At 41.1% G+C, this 22418-nt stretch overlaps 1 protein-coding gene across 6 annotated transcripts in view; it reads right to left on the reverse strand.

Annotated features, from left to right (window-relative positions):
* Positions 1–11301, reverse strand: part of taz (tafazzin) — a 33336-nt gene extending 22035 nt beyond the window's left edge. The window contains exons 1-4 of one of the 6 annotated variants that reach the window (XM_036989141.1): positions 10663–11299; positions 10094–10231; positions 7375–7503; positions 2686–2731 (exon numbers count right to left, since the gene is read on the reverse strand). In XM_036989141.1, the coding sequence (XP_036845036.1) occupies positions 2686–2731; positions 7375–7503; positions 10094–10202 (284 nt within the window). In that variant the 5' untranslated portion in view covers positions 10203–10231; positions 10663–11299. Of the gene's footprint in view, positions 1–2685; positions 2732–7374; positions 7504–10093; positions 10232–10516; positions 10643–10662 lie in introns of those variants that run through there. The other 5 variants (XM_036989140.1, XM_036989139.1, XM_036989137.1 and 2 more) reach the window with 5 other exon arrangements.
* Positions 11302–22418: the final 11117 nt, after the last annotated feature.

The following is a 22418-nucleotide window of genomic DNA, read 5'->3' on the forward strand; positions in this document are numbered from 1 at the left end:
GACTGGCCACCCCAGATAGCCTGGTTCCTCTCTAGGTTTCTTCCTAGGTTTTGGCCTTTCTAGGGAGTTTTTCCTAGCCACCGTGCTTCTACACCTGCATTGCTTGCTGTTTGGGGTTTTAGGCTGGGTTTCTGTACAGCACTTTGAGATATCAGCTGATGTACGAAGGGCTATATAAATACATTTGATTTGATTTGAGTAGCTGCTGCCTTGGCAGGAACTAAGGGGGATCCATAATAAACCCAGGAAGACTAGCTGCTGCCTTGGCAGGAACTAATGGGGATCCATAATAAACCCCAGGAAGAGTAGCTGCTGCCTTGGCAGGAACTAATGGGGATCCATAATAAACCCCGGGAAGAGTAGCTGCTGCCTTGGCAGGAACAAATGGGGACCCATAATAAACCCCAGGAAGAGTAGCTGCTGCCTTGGCAGGAACTAATGGGGATACACAATAAACCCCAGGAAGAGTATCTGCTGCCTTGGCAGGAACTAATGGGGATCCATAATAAACCCCAGGAAGAGTAGCTGCTGCCTTGGTAGGAACTAATGGGGATCCATAATAAACCCCAGGAAGAGTAGCTGCTGCCTTGACAGGAACTAATGGGGATCCATAATAAACCCCAGGAAGAGTAGCTGCTGCTGTGTTTATAAATTGAGAAAGTTCAGCACTGTTGCTACTCTCCCTAGGAGTGTCCGTCCTGCAAAGATGACTGTAAGAGCACAGCGCAGAATGCTCAATGAGGTTAAGAAGAATCCTAGAGTGTCAGCTAAAGACTTACAGAAATCTCTGGAACATGCTAACATCTCTGTTGATAGGAGGACACCACAGAAGAAGCCACTGTTGTCCAAAAAAAATATTGCTGCACGTCTGAAGTTCGCAAAAGAGTACCTGGATGTTCCACATCGCTACTGGCAAAATATTCTGTGGACAGATGAAACTACAGTTGAGTTGTTTGGAAGGAACACACAACACCATGTGTGGAGAAAAAAAGGCACAGCACACCAACATCAAAACCTCATCCCAACTGTAAAGTATGGTGGAGGGAGCAGCATGGTTTGGGGCTGCTTTGCTGCCTCAGGGCCTGAACAACTTGCTATCATCGACGTAAAAATGAATTTCCAAGTTTATCCAGACATTTTGCAGGAGAATGTAAGGCTATCTGTCCGCCAATTGAAGCTCAACAGAAGTTGGGTGATGCAACAGGACAACAACCCAAAACACAGAAAACAGAATGGCTTCAACAGAAGAAAATATTCCTTCTGGAGTGGCCTAGTGAAAGTCCTGACCTCAACCCAATTGAGATGCTGTGGTATGACCTCAAGAGAACGGTTCACACCAGACATCCTAAGAATATTGCTGAACTGAAACAGTTTTGTAAAGAGGAATGGTCCAAAATTTAAGTAATTCTAAAGGGTTCACATACTTGCCACTGTAGTTTCTTTGGAATTTGCAGCTGTTGTTGGTAAATAATGAATCTGCTAGCTTCTAGAAAGAGAGCAGTTGATGGGTTACTAAAACAGCTTGTTCTATTGATTGGTAGAAGCTATTCCTAATATTTTTTCAGATTTGAAAAGCAGCGAATCAGAGGGAGATTTCACACACAACGCTTTTTTGTCTGTCAGTTGTTGGGGGAGTGATAAAAAAAAAAACGATGGGGAAAAAAGGTGTTGAACTTGTTGGTGCTAACAATGTCAGTTGTTTAGAAAAAGTTACAGAAAATGTTGTTGATGAATTTACTAAAACAGAGGTAACTTTTAATCATAACATTTTTGTTCTGCAGTCAGATTTTAAAAGCAGAGAAGTCGAGGAAGATTTCATATGCTCGGTTTGTCTAACATGGAACCCAAACCGCCATCGTGCATACGTTTATTTTGTCCCCCCACACCAAACACGACACGCAGGTTAAAATATCAAAACAAACTCTGAACCAATTACATTCATTTGGGGACAGGTCAAAAAGCATTAAACATTTATGGCAATTTAGCTAGCTAGCTTGCACCAATTTGTCCTATTTAGCTAGCTTGTTGATGCTAGCTAATTTGTCCTGGGATATAAACATTGAGTTGTTATTTTACCTGAAATGCACAAGGTCCTCTACTCCGCCAATTAATCCACACATAAAACGGTCAAACGAATCGTTTCTCGGTCTCTCATCCTTCTAATCTTTTTCTTCTCTGGACTTTATATTGCGATTGGCAACTTTCATAAATTAGGTGCATTACCTCCACTGGCCTCATTCGTCTTTCAGTCACCCACGTGGGTATAACCAATGAAGAGATGGTACCTGCTTCTATAAACCAATGAGGAGATGGGAGAGGCAGAACTTGCAGCGCGATCTGCTTCACAAATAGAACTGGCCTCTATTTTAGCCAGCTTGTTGTTGCGTGCGAGCAGTGTGGGTGCAATAATTGAATAATATAGATTTCTAAATGTATTTTTTATACCATGTAGTCAGTGATGATGTCACACTGGGGAGATTTAGAATATAGCAAATATATCACAAGCAACTCAAGTGAGACCAGTATGCACGTTTGAACGGCATTTCTAGCTTAAACGGTGTAAGTGGATTAGTGTGCTAAAGAAGAGGATCAAAGATTTAAGTGGCTGGTTTTTCTTCTCAAGCCCCACAACAATAATAAAAACATGAGTATGCATGGACACTTAATAAACACAGCATCACTCACCAGCGCATCTTGTTGAAGTTCCAGAGGTGTCTGAGTCTCAGAACTCCTGTTAGAGAGAAAGAGAGAAGAGAGGAGAGGAAATATTAAAAAATATAAACATGAATATTGAAAATATACCATCTTGGATTTGACAAAGTTTTCAATATATTGTTGCAAATTATATACTCTACGGGCAAAGATCTAGAGTGGGGTCTCTGTTACTTTGAGACTTCTGATCCAATTAGTGAGCATTCCCAAAAGAGTGGATGGGAAATGGATTCAAAATGGTCGCCCTCTGCTGGTGATTTGCAGGATGTGAACAGGTGGGATCTTTCTTTTCCCCCAACACAGTTAAGCCAAAACCAACGGCCGTTATTCAGAGAGGCGTTCTACAACGCTTTGAGCACTTTCCAAGTCCGGAAGTGAATATCACGTAGGGTGAAATTTCAGTCACTGATTAATAACATTTGCCCTTGTATTAGCTCCACAATGAAATAGGGTGCAGGCCAGGCAGCAGGCTGTTAGCCAGCCTGCCAGCATAGTGGAGTCTGCCACTAGCACAGTCAGTGTAGTCAGCTCAGGTATCACCATTGAGACCGTGTCTGTGCCTCGAACTAGGTTGGGCAAAACTAAACATGGCGGTGTTCGCCTTAGCAATCTCACTAGGATAAAGACCACCTCCATTCCTGTCATTATTGAAAGAGATCATGATACCTCACATCTCAAAATAGGGCTACTTAATGTTAGATCCCTTACTTCAAAGGCAATTATAGTCAATGAACTAATCACTGATCATAATCTTGATGTGATTGGCCTGACTGAAACATGGCTTAAGCCTGATGAATTTACTGTGTTAAATGAGGCCTCACCTCCTGGCTACACTAGTGACCATATCCCCCGTGCATCCCACATAGGCGGAGGTGTTGCTAACATTTACGATAGCAAATTTCAATTTACAAAAAAAAAAAAAATGACGTTTTCGTCTTTTGAGCTTCTAGTCATGAAATCTATGCAGCCTACTCAATCACTTTTTATAGCTACTGTTCACAGGCCTCCTGGGCCATATACAGTGTTCCTCACTGAGTTCCCTGAATTCCTATCGGACCTTGTAGTCATAGCGGATAATATTCTAATTTTTGGTGACTTTAATATTCACATGGGAAAGTCCACAGACCCACTCCAAAAGGCTTTCGGAGCCATCATCGACTCAGTGGGTTTTGTCCAACATGTCTCTGGACCCACTCACTGTCACAGTCATACTCTGGACCTAGTTTTGTCCCATGGAATAAATGTTGTGGATCTTAATGTTTTTCCTCATAATCCTGGACTATCGGACCACCATTTTATTATGTTTGCAATTGCAACAAATAATCTGCTCAGACCCCAACCAAGGAGTATCAAAAGTCATGCTATAAATTCACAGACAACACAAAGATTCCTTGATGCCCTTCCAGACTCCCTCTGTCTACCCAAGGACGCCAGAGGACAAAAATCAGTTAACCACCTAACTGAGGAACTCAATTTAACCTTGCGCAATACCCTAGATGCAGTTGCACCCCTGAAAACTAAAAACATTTGTCATAAGAAACTAGCTCCCTGGTATACAGAAAATACCCGAGCTCTGAAGCAAGCTTCCAGAAAATTGGAACGGAAATGGCGCCACACCAAACTGGAAGTCTTCCGACTAGCTTGGAAAGACAGTACCGTGCAGTATCGAAGAGCCCTTACTGCTGCTCGATCATCCTATTTTTCCAACTTAATTGAGGAAAATAAGAACAATCCGAAATTCCTTTTTGATACTGTCGCAAAGCTAACTAAAAAGCAGCATTCCCCAAGAGAGGATGGCTTTCACTTCAGCAGTAATAAATTCATGAACTTCTTTGAGGAAAAGATCATGATTATTAGAAAGCAAATTACGGACTCCTCTTTAAATCTGCGTATTCCTTCAAAGCTCAGTTGTCCTGAGTCTGCACAACTCTGCCAGGACCTAGGATCAAGAGAGACGCTCAAGTGTTTTAATACTATATCTCTTGACACAATGATGAAAATAATCATGGCCTCTAAACCTTCAAGCTGCATACTGGACCCTATTCCAACTAAACTACTGAAAGAGCTGCTTCCTGTGCTTGGCCCTCCTATGTTGAACATAATAAACGGCTCTCTATCCACCGGATGTGTACCAAACTCACTAAAAGTGGCAGTAATAAAGCCTCTCTTGAAAAAGCCAAACCTTGACCCAGAAAATATAAAAAACTATCGGCCTATATCGAATCTTCCATTTCTCTCAAAAATTTTAGAAAAGGCTGTTGCGCAGCAACTCACTGCCTTCCTGAAGACAAACAATGTATACGAAATGCTTCAGTCTGGTTTTAGACCCCATTATAGCACTGAGACGGCACTTGTGAAGGTGGTAAATTACCTTTTAATGGCATCAGACCGAGGCTCTGCATCTGTCCTCGTGGTCCTAGACCTTAGTGCTGCTTTTGATACCATCGATCACCACATTATTTTGGAGAGATTGGAAACCCAAATTGGTCTACACAGACAAGTTCTGGCCTGGTTTAGTTTCTCTCTGTGAATGGTTTGTCCTCTGACAAATCAACTGTAAAATTCAGGGTCCCTCAAGGTTCCGTTTTAGGACCACTATTGTTTTCACTATATATTTTACCTCTTGGGGATGTCATTCGAAAACATAATGTTAACTTTCACTGCTATGCGGATGGCACACAGCTGTACATTTCAATGAAACATGGTGAAGCCCCAAAATTGCCCTTGCTAGAAGAATGTGTTTCAGACATAAGGAAGTGGATGGCTGCAAACTTTCTACTTTTAAACTCGGACAAAACAGAGATGCTTGTTCTAGGTCCCACGAAACAAAGAGATCTTCTGTTGAATCTGACAATTAATCTTAATGGTTGTACAGTCGTCTCAAATAAAACTGTGAAGGACCTCGGCGTTACTCTGGGCCGAGATCTCTCTTTTGAAGAACATATCAAGACCATTTCAAGGACAGCTTTTTTCCATCTACGTAACATTGCAAAAATCAGAAACTTTATCCAAAAATGATGCAGAAAAATGTATCCATGCTTTTGTCACTTCTAGGTTAGACTACTGCAATGCTCTACTTTCCGGCTACCCGGATAAAGCACTAAATAAATATTTAAAAAACACTATCTTGATTAGATAAGTATTCAACCCTCTGATTCAATATGTTTGAATCACATTTGCCAGTCTGTGAGTCTTTCTGGGAAAGTCTAAGATCTTTCCATACCTGGATTTTACAATATTTGCTCATTGTTTTCAAAATTCTTCAAGCTCTGTCAAGTTGGTTGTTGATCATTGCTGGACAGCCATTTTCAAGTCTTGCAATAGTTTTTCAAGCAGATTTCAGTCAAAACTGTAACTAGGCCACACATTCAATGTTGTCTTGGCCTTGTGTTTTAGGTTATTGTCCTGCTGATAGGTGAATTGGTCTCCCAGTGACTGGTGGAAAGCAGACTGGACCAGGTTTTCCTCTAGGATTTTGCCTGTGCTTAGCTCAAATTTAATTGATTTTTATCCTAAAAAAAACGACCTAGTCCTTACCGATGACAAGCATACCCATAACATGATGCATCCACCACCACTCTCGAAAATATGAAGAGTGTTACTCAGTGATGTGTTGTGTTTGCCCCAAACATAACACTTTATATTCAGGACAGTTAATTTCTTTGCCACATTTTTTGCAGTATTACTTTATTGCCTTGTTGCAAACAGGATTCATGATTTGTTATAGTTGTATTCTGTACAGACCTTCTTTTCACTCTGTCATTTATGTCAGAATTGTGGAGCAACTACAATGTTGTTGATCCATCCTCAGTTTTCTCCTATCACAGCCATTAAACTCTGTAACTGTTTTAAAGTCCCCATTGGCCTCATGGTGAAATCCCTGAGCGGTTTCCTTCCTCTCCAGCAACTGAGTTAGGAAGGACGCCTGTGTCTTTGTAGTGACTGGAGGTAGTGATACACCATCCAAAGTGTAATTAATAACTTCACCATGATCAAAGGGATATTCAATGTCTGCTTTTTTTTTTTTTTTACCCATCTACCAATAGGAGCCCTTCTTTGCGAGGCCCTGGAAAACCTCCCTGGTCTTTGTGGTTGAATCTGTGTTTGAAATTGACTCCGACTGAGGGACCTCACAGAAAATTGTATATGTGGGGTACAGAGATGAGGTAGTCATAAAGATATCATGTTAAATACTATTATTGCACACAGAGTGATTCATGCAAGTTATTATGTGACTTGTTAAGCAAATCTTTACTCAAACGTATTTATAAATAAGAAAGGGGTTGAATACTTAAGACTCAAGACCTTTCAGCTTTTCATTTTTTTATTAATTTGTGAACATTTAAAAAAACATAATTCCACTTTGACATTATGGGGTATTGTGTGTAGGCCAGTGACACAAACATTTTTTAATCCATTTTAAATCCAGGCTGTAACACACAAAAAAAATGAAAAACAGAAGGCATTGTAAGGCCAAAATCTCCAACTTTGATCAATTATTTCTCAATTATGCTTTTAGATACAAATGTGAAATATATGTCAACAATCCTTCCCCCAAAGGACCATTCTATGGACTACATTTGGTGAAAATCCTCCAAATCACTGTCTTTTTTTGTCCGGGTTTCATATGGAATCACTCCATTGTAATGTGTGTATCCTTACCCCAGAGGTGTGGGTCGTCCATACAGGACTGGTGATTGGACAGTGTGATGAGGGGTGTGTCAGGTGGACGTTGGTCTATCAGGTCAAATAGAACATCCTGATTATGAACCGTAATACAGTTCAGATACTCTAGAGAGAGAGAAAGAGTGTGTTAGGGTGGCACGATTAATCAAATTCACGCTGCATAGCATGCTGGCCAATCGCCAGCAGCATACCTCCCTGCATACCCCTGCTGGCTTGCTTCTGAAGCTAAGCAGGGTTGGTCCTGGTCAGTCCCTGGATGGGAGACCAGATGCTGCTGGAAGTGATGTTGGAGGGCCAGTAGGAGGCACTCTTTCCTCTGATCTAAAAAAATATCCCAATGCCTCAGGGCTGTGATTGGGGACACTGCCTTGTGTAGGGTGCCGTCTTTCGGATGGGACGTTAAACGGGTGTCCTGACTCTCTGAGGTCATTAAAGATGCAATGGCACTTATCGTAAGAGTAGGGGTGTTAACCCCGGTGTCCTCGCTAAATTCCCAATCTGGTCCTCAAACCATCACGGTCACCTAATAATCCCCAGTTTACAATTGGCACATTCATCCCCTGTAACTATTCCCTAGGTCGTTGCTGCAAATGAGAACATGTTCTCAGTCAATTTACCTGGTAAAATAACAGAAAAATAAAATAAACATTTTAATTCGCAAGTGTCCCTGCTTAGAGCACTCAGTTAGATGCTGGTGAGGAGAGAAGGGGCTTTACACCTCAGATGCTGGTGAGGAGAGAAGGGGCTTTACACCTCAGATGCTGGTGAGGAGAGAAGGGGCTTTACACCTCAGATGCTGGTGAGGAGAGAAGGGGCTTTACACCTCAGATGCTAGTGAGGAGAGAAGGGGCTTTACACCTCAGATAGATGCTGGTGAGGAGAGAAGGGGCTTTACACCTCAGATAGATGCTGGTGAGGAGAGAAGGGGCTTTACACCTCAGATAGATGCTGGTGAGGAGAGAAGGGGCTTTACACCTCAGTTAGATGCTGGTGAGGAGAGAAGGGGCTTTACACCTCAGTTAGATGCTGGTGTGGAGAGAAGGGGCTTTACACCTCAGTTAGATGCTGGTGAGGAGAGAAGGGGCTTTACACCTCAGTTAGATGCTGGTGTGGAGAGAAGGGGCTTTACACCTCAGTTAGATGCTGGTGAGGAGAGACGGGGCTTTACACCTCAGTTAGATGCTGGTGAGGAGAGAAGGGGCTTTACACCTCAGATGCTGGTGAGGAGAGAAGGGGCTTTACACCTCAGATGCTGGTGAGGAGAGAATGGGGCTTTACACCTCAGTTAGATGCTGGTGAGGAGAGACGGGGCTTTACACCTCAGTTAGATGCTGGTGAGGAGAGAAGGGGCTTTACACCTCAGATGCTGGTGAGGAGAGAAGGGGCTTTACACCTCAGATGCTGGTGAGGAGAGAATGGGGCTTTACACCTCAGTTAGATGCTGGTGAGGAGAGAATGGGGCTTTACACCTCAGATGCTGGTGAGGAGAGAAGGGGCTTTACACCTCAGATGCTGGTGAGGAGAAAAAGGGCTTTACCAAATACAGAACAGTATGAGGTTTAGGAACACTGTGGCTTTCCCTCGTGAGTGTCAGAAACATGTGTGCTGCTAGCGCTAACGAGAACGTTGATTTGGTGCCAAAGAAGGACATTCAGTGGTATGACAGTATTTCAGCTACAGGAAAACCCATGTCAACCGAGTGCAAAAAGTGCCTCAGAGTAGTGGAGACAACACATGTACTTAATCATTTGAAGAATGAACATCCACTACATTACAACGATTGCATGGTAAAAATAAAAATAAAAAATGCCCAAGAGCAGCAGAGCCCCTCAGCCACAACCAGCCATTAAACAGCCACTGACCGCCGATGGGATTTCAAGTGTAACGCCCTACCAAAACAACTTCCCGTAGACACACAGAAATCACAGAGCCAAAGTCATGGTTCCTGTTTACACAATCAACAAAGACTACTGCAAGAAGATCATTCAAAAGCTGGATATACAAGATTCCATCTCACAAATAAGTCGCCATCCCTACACTGTATAATAAAATGAAGATAGAAGTTGAAAAATGTTGCATTGAATGACTGGACCAGATTCCAACGTGTTGGACATAGTCAGTAGGCTACATGTTAAGGCACTTTGACTTATAATTTCCATTATAATAATGATTGAGCCTATTTATACATAATTACACAATCATACGCTTCCTATTCAATCTGCAGCCAATGGCTACCTGAATAAATTATGATGAATTATTATTTAAGAACTCATAAATGGTCAAATAGGAAGCCATAATGGTATTAGTTAATGAATAACTGCTGCACTTATAGCACACTATATTTTGATGATCATGAACAAAAAAAAAATGTAATATGTAGGTGTAATAATCGTATCTATTACATGTAGCCTATAACAAAGTTGGAAATTATTTGTTTCATTTGGTTTTGTATTCAGTTAGCATTTCACTCTAAGGTCCTGTTGTATTCAGCTCATGTCACAAATACAATTTGATTTATTCATTCATATGATTTCATTGTAGAAGATGTTCTCTATCCTGACACTTGATTTGACCAAGTTTAACCCAAGTCTTTGAAAATCGCAATTCATAATTGCAATATCTAGCCAAAACAAAAAAACTATTTCGATATTTTGTCCAGGGTGCTGGTGCAGCCCTAGTGTGTGTAGTGACTCACTGGTCCAGAAGTAGCTGTATGAGCCCACCACACCCATGACCAGGGTGCTGGTCACCTTCCAGGCCAGCTGCGGGCACTGTGGGAACGGCCATTTCACCTCCAGGGGCATCGCTGCTCACCAACGGAACACACATCCACCTGGCGCACAGGTCAGAGAACAGTATGAGAAACATACCACCGGGTCGATCTTATAACCAGAACTACCAGACAGTATAGATTAGCTACTCTCAACACTGCAGAATGGAAGCTAAATAGCTAGCGGAATCATTTGCAGTATTGAATAGAATAAAAGTATTGCATGCATAGATCATACATCATTGGCATAGACTCATGGATTTTGATTGTTTGGTTTGTCAACAGAACACAGCTTTTTAACATGTTGTCTCTGCTAGCTAGCTTCCCGTCCAAGTAAAAAATGTCTACTTTTTGCCAGGTGAAAGCTTTAAAAAAAAACACTCAAAAGCAGTTTAATACACGGATCTGGTTTCATATGACAGTTTTATACTAAGTCTACACTGTTTTTCTCCGCGTAGTAATGACTTGTGATCAAAGTTAAGTCCCATCCTCACCTTATGCTTTCAGCTGATAACTAGCATGTTCGAAGAACCCGGAAAAGGGCTAATTCTGCAATGGTTTGTGGGAGCTGTAGTTCATTACGTCGAACGAATTTAAGCTTTCTGAATCGATGTAAACAAATGGTTGTTGTGTGTGTTTCTTCCATCTACTCATTGATGCTTTGAAACGACGTCTGTTCCTTCATTCCCCTCATCCCATCTCCACCCCTGATATATAATCAAAGACAGTACAGTATGAAGATAGTCGGAAACGGTTTCTCCAATAGAAATCCCCGATCACGCTTGTAGGTGATGTAATGGCGACGTTAGAGAGCAGAATAAACGAATCTAAGGGTCGCCTGGCGCCTAACTGCGCATGTGCACGCCGCAAATCAGAGGCACTCCTTTGATATAAAGTTATTTTTGACGAAAATGATAAAGTGTCCGTTTGTCACTTTCATGAGGTTGGAGTAATAACATGTTAAACTACTTAAGACATTAACTCGAATCTAGGTTGTGCCTTTTAGATTTTCAGAAAATTAACAACTAATTAACAATGTTTCACTAATCTCATTGACTTCTCTAACCCGGCCTGGTCTGTTTGGCCTTTTGCTCCAACGTTCCCGGAAGCCTTGCTATTTTGGCCTCAGGGTTTAGAAACTATGCGTTATCATGATCAGTGTCTCGTCAACAACACTGGAAAAAGTACTTCCAGGTCACGGAATTTCGGAAACGTTTCAAATAAAAGTCCCCCACGTAATAGTAGAAACGTGTCAATAACCTGTATTTATTCATGATATATGAAAAATAATTGTCTACACATTAACAATGATTCATATTTGTTCATATTTATTTTGCATTAAATGTGGGTGTTAAAACATGTTACAAGGTCCTATAAATGATCCAGTGTGAATCACTCTGTATGGAGTACATATTGGTTTATAGAGAAAAAAAACATTATGACTGCCACAGTAAAAGTAGGGTCGGTAGAATCTATATGTAGTGTCATTTCATAGGGCTCTGAATAATACGGAGTGTTACAGGCCATTTTCTCCTCCCATTCATAGGGATCTGAGTAATACGGAGTGTTGCAGGCCATTTTCTCCTCCAATTCATAGGGATCTGAGTAATACGGAGTGTTACAGGCCATTTTCTCCTCCCATTCATAGGGCTCTGAATAATACGGAGTTTTGCAGGCCATTTTCTCCTCCCATTCATAGGGCTCTGAATAATACGGAGTGTTACAGGCCATTTTCTCCTCCCATTCATAGGGCTCTGAATAATACGGAGTGTTGCAGGCCATTTACTCCCCCCATTCATAGGGCTCTGAGTAATACGGAGTGTTGCAGGCCATTTACTCCCCCCATTCATAGGGCTCTGAGTAATACGGAGTGTTGCAGGCCAATTACTCCTCCCATTCCATTGGCCACAATGCGAATCACACCATACAGTATCCATTCTACAGACCCTACTGAGTATTACCTACAATACATTTATATCGTCAAAAATAATTGTTTTTTCCTGTACAGTGCTATATTTGTACAGTATAATATCCAAGCACCATATTTTAATTACGCTGTTTGACCGCAGTAAAAGGTCAGCAGCACTATTACTCAGAGCACTATGAGATGACACCATATATGAATTCTACAGACCCTACTGAGTATTCTCAATACTTTCACATCACCACATAGAACAGTTTTTTCTCTCTCTATAAGCCAATATGCAATTTATACATTTTTTAAAAATTATGTAGTCATTTAGCAGACGGTCTTATGCAGAGCAACTTACAGTTTGTGCATTCATCTTAAGGTATTTTCATTTTGTAATGTTATTTTAACAGGCACTATGCAAAGCTGCAAACATGATTTATTTCGTATCATACACATAGCGTTTTACCACAGACCTTTATGTTGTAGGCAAAATCAGAAAACCGGAAGTCTTAATGCTGCTGCCATAACGCTCATGGTATAAAGACCGAGCTCCACCTCTAGACTTCTGGTATGGGTGAAATGCATGATGGGTTAAGGATGTTAGTGTGCCAAAGGTGAGAGCAGTCAGTGTCCTTTGAAAGCTCCTCCAGCCAAATACTCAGGAAATAGGGTATGGCGGACCAAAACTTCCCTAATTACAATTAAATGAATAAATAAATGCACACATAAATAGAAAATACATGAATAAATAAATAAATATATAAATAATTTATCCCTTTATTTTTATTAATTTAGATTATTTCTTCATTTATTTGTTTCTGTATTTCTTCCTCCAGTATGATAATGAGGGGGTGTCAATCAAACCTATGTGGGTGGTATCTAACACACCATTGGTTGATCAATGCCAGTATGATAATGAGGGGGTGTCAATCAAACCTATGTGGGTGGTATCTAACACACCATTGGTAGATCAATGCCAGTATGATAATGAGGGGGTGTCAATCAAACCTATGTGGGTGGTATCTAACACACCATTGGTTGATCAATGCCAATATGATAATGAGGGGGTGTCAATCAAACCTATGTGGGTGGTATCTAACACACCATTGGTTGATCAATGCCAGTATGATAATGCAGGGGTGTCAATCAAACCTATGTGGGTGGTATCTAACACACCATTGGTTGATCAATGGTGTGACAGAACATGTTCAAAGTTTAAAGGCCATGTTTTATATTAGCACCCCCCAAAAAAGAGGAGATTACGTAGAGAGTATTGGATATTCATGAAATGGAATGTGTGGGAATAGATATATGTAGAAATAACATTGTAATAGTTCATTTATATAACCCCTGCAAACCTCTCATGTTAGACGTGTAGGGGTAGGAAGGTAATATAATATATAATAATAATATAATAATATAAGACAGAGAGAAGGGAGTTATGGCCAGAATAATGATTAAGACAGAGAGAAGGGAGACATGGCCAGAAGAATGAGTAAGACAGAGAGAAGGGAGACATGGCCTGCAGGAATTTTGCTCCACTATTGGTAAAGGGACTGAAATTGGTGCGGTTTGGAAAATGTTTTAAAAAAATGAAACGTCACAGCTGTATCAAGTAAATAAAAGACAGATGTCCTAGGTGGTGCGTTTGCAGCGGTTCATAGATGTGAGTTCCTGTGTGATGAGAGCAAGAGGAGACAGTTAAAGTAAAAAGCGGAGTCAGGAGAAGCTATGGATGCAGAGTTCTCTGTTTTTGAGATGATGATGTTGGAGGGCGCGCTGACATCCAACATGTGTAGTTATTATTATTATAATTTATTTTTTAGTGGTGGATAAGCTTTATATTTCAGGAAGATTGTTGCTTCCATCAATGTAATTGTAAGCATCATTTCCAATCTGTCATGCGTAGATGTAATAGGTGGCAGGGAAGTCAGGCGCAGGAGAGTCAAATGGAGTGTAAAATGGAGTCTTTTAATAAAGTCCACGGAGTATGCTCCATAACACTAAATGTACATAAACATGGGTACAAGGACCCGACGCACACCTATACAACAATCACACTACACTGACAATAAAACAATCTCTGACAAAGACATGAGGGGAAACAGAGGGTTAAATACACAACAGGTAATGAATGGGATTGAAAACAGGTGTATGGGAAGACAAGACAAAACCAATGGAAAATGAAAAAAGGATCAATGATGGCTAGAAGACCGGTGACGTCGAACGCCGAGCACCGCCCGAACAAGGAGAGGCAACGACTTCGGCAGCAGTCGTGACACAATCACCCATTTATTTTTGGAGTAAAAATATATATCCATATATATATGCATATATATACAGGTATATACAGTATATACACATACCTATATAGATATACATACTTTAAGAATATACCTTTATTATTCCCCACAAACCCTACCACCCTTCCCTCAATTGGAGTAAACTAATGAACAATAACTGTCACGTTCTGACCCTAGTTCTTGTGTTATTTGTTTGTTTTAGTTGGTCAGGACATGAGTTGGGTGGGCATTCTATGTTTTGTGTTTCTAAGTTGGTTTTCTGTGTTCGGCCTAGTATGGTTCTCAATCAGAGGCAGGTGTCGTTAGTTGTCTCTGATTGAGAATCACACTTAGGTAGCCTGGGTTTCACTGTTGTTGTGTGGGTGATTGTTTCCGTGTCTGTGTTTGTTCGCCACACGGTACTGTTTCGGTTTTGTTCACGGTTATTGTTTGGTATTCATTGAGTGTTCAGTTTATGTTTTATTAAACAATATGGACACTTACCACGCCGGATCTTGGTCCGATCCTTGCTACACCTCCTCTTCAGACGAAGAGGAGGAAAATCTTTACAATAACACTTAGGCTTCTACCTTCAGTTTATACATCTTATACACATTTTACAGACAATCTTTTTTACAATAGTTATATTTTGTTTGTTTTTAGTCCTTCCTCTATTTCTGATGTTCATCCAGTTTGATTTATATTTGTAACTGTGCTATTTCACAACATGAGCCTATATACAGTATATTTTACAGACCCTGTATGTTTTACATTACTTATCTTGTTATTAGTCCCACCCTTCAGCTCCATTCAACCCCTCCCATCTATCTCTCAACATCATCCATTTTGGATTTCTATTTGCCATATATTTTTCAACTGTGCTGTGATGCTTCACATACAGTATGTAATGAACCTTTCTATTCTCATAGCTTCTACAGATTGTGAATTAAAAATAAAAACATTTGCTAAAATAATTATTATATTGATTGATTGACTTTTCAAATCACCCAGTATTGCCATCTGTAGTGTTAGTTCTAGGCACATGTTGCAATTCTTCAGCCATTCCTGGACCTGTGACCAAAAACGAGCTACATATGAACAATACCAAAATAAATTATCTAATGATAGGTTTTGTTCACGGTTATTGTTTGGTATTCATTGAGTGTTCAGTTTATGTTTTATTAAACAATATGGACACTTACCACGCCGGATCTTGGTCCGATCCTTGCTACACCTCCTCCACCTCCTCACAGCAGAATCTGCAGAGCTGGGAAGATTGTATCCCCCATATATATAACACTCTATTGGTTGCAAGAATTGGGTATAGTAATATAAATGGAGAGATTTGAAGTTTTGAATCCGGCGTTGTTTCGTGTGTCAATTCATAAACCATGTGCCATGGAATGGGTACATCCAAAATCTCTTCCCAACTATTTTGCAATTTATATGGCATAGCTGTCAGTTTTTTGGTCCTTAAATGAAATTGGTATATGTTTTTATTTATCACACTTTTCTTTAACCATTTATGTTCTTTAATACAGGGCCGACAGACAAGTTCCTTACTTTTCCCCCTTCCACTTGCCTCTTTCATTTTGTGGTAATGCTGCAATTAGTTGGTTGTAATTTTGGGTAGATCAGACATTTCTTTGAAAAAAATAAAATATTTTTTAATCAATTAGTATATTTGATTTTAACCACAATATTTGTTGTATTATTTGTTCTGTCTTTTCAGGTGGATTAAACTGAAATTGCAACCAACTGTCTAAGGCTTGTTTAAAAAATAACGATATTTTGGAGATTATTTCCTTTTCAAACAACTGAAAGTGAGCAGCTGTAATTTGAATAAAGGGAAACAGGACATTCTTGAACATAGGATGAGACATTCCTACCAATTTACAGGAGAACCAGTTTGGATTTAAGTATAACTTTTGTATGACTGATGCCTTTATTGAGGTCTAATGCTTTAATATTTAATAATTTCTGACCTCCGAATTCATTTTCGTTACATAAATAGGCTCTTTTAATGTTGTCTGGCTTGCCATTCCAAATACAATTGAATATTTTTTTGTTCATATAATTTAAAAAGCAGGTCACTAGGTCTAGGCAAAACCATAAGCAAATAGGTCAACTGTGACATGACTAAAGAGTTAATCAGGGTGATTTTTCCACAAATAGACAGGTATTTTCCTTTCCAAGGTAGCAAGATCTTATCTATTTTTGATAACTTTCTATTAAAATATATTGTAGTGAGATCATTTATTTCTTTTGGGATTTGTATACCGAGTATGTCCACATCTCCATCAGACCATTTAATTGGTAAACTACACGGTAATGTAAAATTTGCATTTTTTTAGTGATCCAAGACGTAATATAGTACACATATTTTGGTTGTTATCCAGAGTGGTCGGTAAAAGTATCTCGATCCTCTATGAGGCCGTGGAGGGATTCTACTTGGTAAAAGTATCTCGATCCTCTATGAGGCTGTGGAGGGATTCTACTTGGTAAAAGTATCTAGATCCTCTATGAGGCTGTGGAGGGATTCTACTTGGTAAAAGTATCTAGATCCTCTATGAGGCTGTGGAGGGATTCTACTTGTCAAAAGTATCTAGATCCTCTATGAGGCCGTGGAGGGATTCTACTTGGTAAAAGTATCTCGATCCTCTATGAGGCTGTGGAGGGATTCTACTTGGTAAAAGTATCTCGATCCTCTATGAGGCTGTGGAGGGATTCTACTTGGTAAAAGTATCTAGATCCTCTATGAGGCTGTGGAGGGATTCTACTTGGTAAAAGTATCTAGATCCTCTATGAGGCTGTGGAGGGATACTACTTGGTAAAAGTATCTCGATCCTCTATGAGGCCGTGGAGGGATTCTACTTGGTAAAAGTATCTCGATCCTCTATGAGGCTGTGGAGGGATTCTACTTGGTAAAAGTATCTCGATCCTCTATGAGGCTGTGGAGGGATTCTACTTGTCAAAAGTATCTAGATCCTCTATGAGGCCGTGGAGAGATTCTACTTGTGGTTTTAAAAGAAAACATGAATCATCAGCGTACATTGACACGTTTGTTTTTAAGCCATGGATTTCCAATCCCTTAATATTATTGTTTGATCTAATTTTAACAGCTAACTTTTCGACAGGCAATAATAAATAGATATACCCATAATGGACAACCTTGTTTTTCTCCTCTAGATAGTTTAAAACTTTCTGAGATGTAGCCATTATTTACTATTTTGCACCTAGGGTTTCTATACATAACTTTACCCCATTTTATAAGAGATTCCCCAAAATTGAAATATTCTAGGCATTTATATATAAACTTCAGTCATACTTTATCAAAAGCCTTTTCAAAATCAGCTATGAAAACCAGGCCTGGTGTCCCCGATATTTCATAGTGTTCTATTGTTTCCAGTACTTGTCTTATATTATCTCCAAGGTGTCGTCCATGTAAAAAAAACTGTCTGATTAGGATGAATAATATCTGACAATACTTTTTTAGTTCTATGTGCCAAGCATTTTGCTAGGATTTTTGCATCACAACACTGAAGTGTAGGGGGCCTCCAAGTTTTTAAACGGACTGGACCTTTATATATACACCACTTGGGTCCTGTTTCAGTAATAATGATATCAGACCTTGTTGTGTGCCCGATAATCGACCATTTATATAGGAGTGGTTAAAACATGCTAATAACAGTCCTCTGAGTATATCACAAAAAGGTTTGCTATACTTCCACTGGTATGCCATCCAGCCCTGAGGTTTGTTATACCTCCACTGGTCTGCCATCCAGCCCTGAGGTTTGTTATACCTCCACTGGTCTGCCATCCAGCCCTGAGGTTTGTTATACCTCCACTGGTCTGCCATCCAGCCCTGAGGTTTGTTATACCTCCACTGGTCTGCCATCCAGCCCTGAGGTTTGTTATACCTCCACTGGTCTGCCATCCAGCCCTGAGGTTTGTTATACCTCCACTGGTCTGCCATCCAGCCCTGAGGTTTGTTATACCTCCACTGGTATGCCATCCAGCCCTGAGGTTTGTTATACCTCCACTGGTATGCCATCCAGCCCTGAGGTTTGTTATACCTCCACTGGTCTGCCATCCAGCCCTGAGGTTTGTTATACTTCCACTGGTATGCCATCCAGCCCTGAGGTTTGTTATACCTCCACTGGTCTGCCATCCAGCCCTGAGGTTTGTTATACCTCCACTGGTATGCCATCCAGCCCTGAGGTTTCCCAGCCTTAAAGGCTTTAAAGGCATCAAGAAGTTCCTCCTCTGTAATTTGGCCTTCACATGGTCTGTCTGTACAAATGTTAATTTTACACTATTATTAGGAAAATAATCCATGCAATTAGCTGGGAGGCACACAGTACTACATAGAGCCATGACTACATGGAACTCTATTCCACATCAGGTATCTGATGCAGCAGTAGAATCAGATTTAAAAAGCTGATAAAAATACACCTTATGGAACAGAGGTGACTGTAAAACAACACAAACATTGGCACAGACACATGCATACACACACACACACACACACACACACACACACACACACACACACACACACACACACACACACACACACACACACACACACGTGCACACACACGCACTAACATACGCACCATACAGACACATGGATTTAGTACTGTAGATATATGGTAGTGGTGGAGTAGGGGCCTGAGGGCACACAGTGTGTTGTGAATGTATTATAATGTTTTAAAAATTGCATAAACTGCCTTAATTTTGCTGTACCCCTTGAAGAGTAGCCGCTGTTTTGGCAGGAACTAATGGGGATCCTGTCATTCCCTGGTCATAAAGAGGCTTTTATTCTCTATTTTGGGTAGGCCAGGGTGTGACTAGGGTGGGCATTCTAGTTTCTTTATTTCTATGTTTTCTGTTTCTATGTTTTGGCCTGGTATGGTTCTCAATCAGGGACAGCTGGCTATCGTTGTCTCTGATTGGGAATCATACTTAGGCAGCCTTTTTTCCTTTGGTATTTTGTGGGTAGATGTCTGTGTTAGTGGCCTGTATAGCTCTAGTCAGCTTCACGTTAGTTTCTTTGTTTCTTGTTTTTGTTGGCGACTTTCTAAATAAAAATAAATGTACGCTCACCACGCTGCACCTTGGTCCGGTCATTTCCCACGTTCGTGACATAATAAATACAAATAGGAATACTTGGAAGGGTTCCAGTGTTGCATAGCCATAGCCAGCTAGCATCCCTTTCTGTTTGAGTAGGTAAGTGTAGCAAAATATATCTCTCTCGCTCTTTCTCTTTCCTTTTTGAAGACATTCATTAGTTAAACTGTTCAACTATTGTCTTTCTCTCTCTTTGGGTCATCTACTCACCACATGTTATGCACTGCAGTGCTGCAGTGCTAGCTAGCTGTAGCTTATGCTTTCAGTACTAGATTCATTCTCTGATCCTTTGATTGGGGGGACAACATGTCAGTTCATGCTACAAGAGTTTGAAAGTTGTCATAATTACTGTGTAAATCTGTGGATGGGGGTGAGAACCATGAGCCTCCTAGGTTTTGTATTGAAGTCAATGTACCCAGAGGAGGATGGAAACTAGCTGTCCTCCGGCTACACCAGGTTGCTACCCCAGAGAGCGCTGTTGAGGCTACTGGGGACCTCCATTGCAAAACGGTGTGTTTTAATCAATTATTTGGTGACGTGAATGTATTTAGTGTAGTTTAATCTAAAAAGGATAACTTTTTTTTATTGTTTCACAATTATTTAAAAAAACATTCACTGAGGAGGATGGTCCTACTCTGAGGAGCCTCCACTGATTGATATATGGATATTCACATACAATATTCAGTTCATAAGCATTGACTAACACCTCTAGGGCAGGGGCAACCCTGGTCCTGGAGTGCTGCAGGCTCATGTTTTTGATTAACCGACCTGGAAGACCAGGTGTGTGGAATTCAGGAAATCACTGAACTGATCTATTAGCTTAGTTGGTCAGGGCTGCGCTCAGTATATAAAAACGTACTGGAAACGGTACTGAACGACTGGTTGAAAAACAAGGTGGGTTTGGGTTGTGGGTTCAAAATGCACTGCTTCAAGCCATACCCAGGCACCGAACAGAGCAAACGTATCTCAAAGTCGGTTCAAGACCATACAAGAATGTTTTTGGAAAACGTGGCATTCAGTACAAACCGTTACACAATGTAGCAAACGTTCAAGCGAACTGAACGCTCCCATGGTGAGGTGCCTTAATGAAACAAAATCCTGCAGTACTTGCAGCACTCCAGGAACAGGGTTGTCTACCCCTGCTCTAGGGTCCTGTGGTACTACAGGAACAGGGTTGTCTACACCTGCTCTAGGGTCCTGTGGTACTCCAGGAACAGGGTTGTCTACCCCTGCTCTAGGGTCCTGTGGTACTACAGGAACAGGGTTGTCTACACCTGCTCTAGGGTCCTGTGGTACTCCAGGAACAGGGTTGTCTACCCCTGCTCTAGGGTCCTGTGGTACTGCAGGAACAGGGTTGTCTACCCCTGCTCTAGGGTCCTGTGGTACTACAGGAACAGGGTTGTCTACCCCTGCTCTAGGGTCCTGTGGTACTGCAGGAACAGGGTTGTCTACCCCTGCTCTAGGGTCCTGTGGTACTACAGGAACAGGGTTGTCTACACCTGCTCTAGGGTCCTGTGGTACTACAGGAACAGGGTTGTCTACCCCTGCTCTAGGGTCCTGTGGTACTACAGGAACAGGGTTGTCTACCCCTGCTCTAGGGTCCTGTGGTACTACAGGAACAGGGTTGTCTGCCCCTGCTCTAGGGTCCTGTGGTACTGCAGGAACAGGGTTGTCTACCCCTGCTCTAGGGTCCTGTGGTACTACAGGAACAGGGTTGTCTACTCCTGCTCTAGGGTCCTGTGGTACTACAGGAACAGGGTTGTCTACCCCTGCTCTAGGGTCCTGTGGTACTACAGGAACAGGGTTGTCTACCCCTGCTCTAGGGTCCTGTGGTACTGCAGGAACAGGGTTGTCTACCCCTGCTCTAGGGTCCTGTGGTACTACAGGAACAGGGTTGTCTACTCCTGCTCTAGGGTCCTGTGGCACTACAGGAACAGGGTTGTCTACACCTGCTCTAGGGTGCTGTGGTGAAAGGACAGCTGGTCAAGTTATAGGGCAACAGTTTTCTTCCAGGGTCCATATCCATGAAGCGTATCTCAAAGTCTGTTCAGGAAAGTACAAGAAAGTTTTTGGAAAATGTGGAATTTTTTGCCTTCAAAATAAATGTCCCGCTTTGAAACAGAGACAAATAGTGGAATCATGCCATATTTGCAAAAGATAATGCTTAACAAGTTTTCGGTGTTATATAAATTCAACAAAAGACAATTTGTTGATTAGAAAAAGAACATTTAAAAATAAATTAGAAAATCGTATTGTGGATATATTAGACTTTATCATTGCATTGGGGGCATACTTATGTTTCACTGTACAGCCTCACCTATAGATTGTGGATCAATAACAATGGGGTATCAGCCTATTCAGTGACACCAACTGAACACAACTGTGAAGAGTATAAGTGTCATAACTCTTATTGCAAGACTGACGGAAATCACTTTTCAGCCTATTGGCTGGTATGCTAATGTGGAGAATTTCACAGTGGTGTTAAAGTCCTGTAATATCAAATCAAATTTTATTGGTCACATACACATGGTTAGCAGATGTTAATGCGAGTGTAGCGAAATGCTTGTGCTTCTAGTTCCGACAATGCATTAATAACCAACGAGTAATCTAACCTAAAGGAGAGTCCGCAGGTTTTGGTAGTGGGCCGTGTCATTGGCACTGTATTGTCCTCAAAGCGAGCAAAGAAGTTGTTTAGTCTGTCTGGGAGCAAGACATCCTGGTCCGCGACAGGGCTGGTTTTCTTTTTGTAATCCGTGATTGACTTTAGACCCTGCCACATACCTCTTGTGTCTGAGCCGTTGAATTGCGACTCTACTTTGTCTCTATACTGACGCTTAGATTGTTTGATTGCCTTGCGGAGGGAATAGATACACTGTTTGTATTCAGTCATGTTTCCGGTCACCTTGCCCTGATTAAAAGCAGT

The sequence above is a fragment of the Oncorhynchus mykiss genome, chromosome 9 (genome assembly GCF_013265735.2).
Source record: "Oncorhynchus mykiss isolate Arlee chromosome 9, USDA_OmykA_1.1, whole genome shotgun sequence".
In the NCBI taxonomy this organism is placed as follows: Eukaryota; Metazoa; Chordata; class Actinopteri; order Salmoniformes; family Salmonidae; genus Oncorhynchus; species Oncorhynchus mykiss.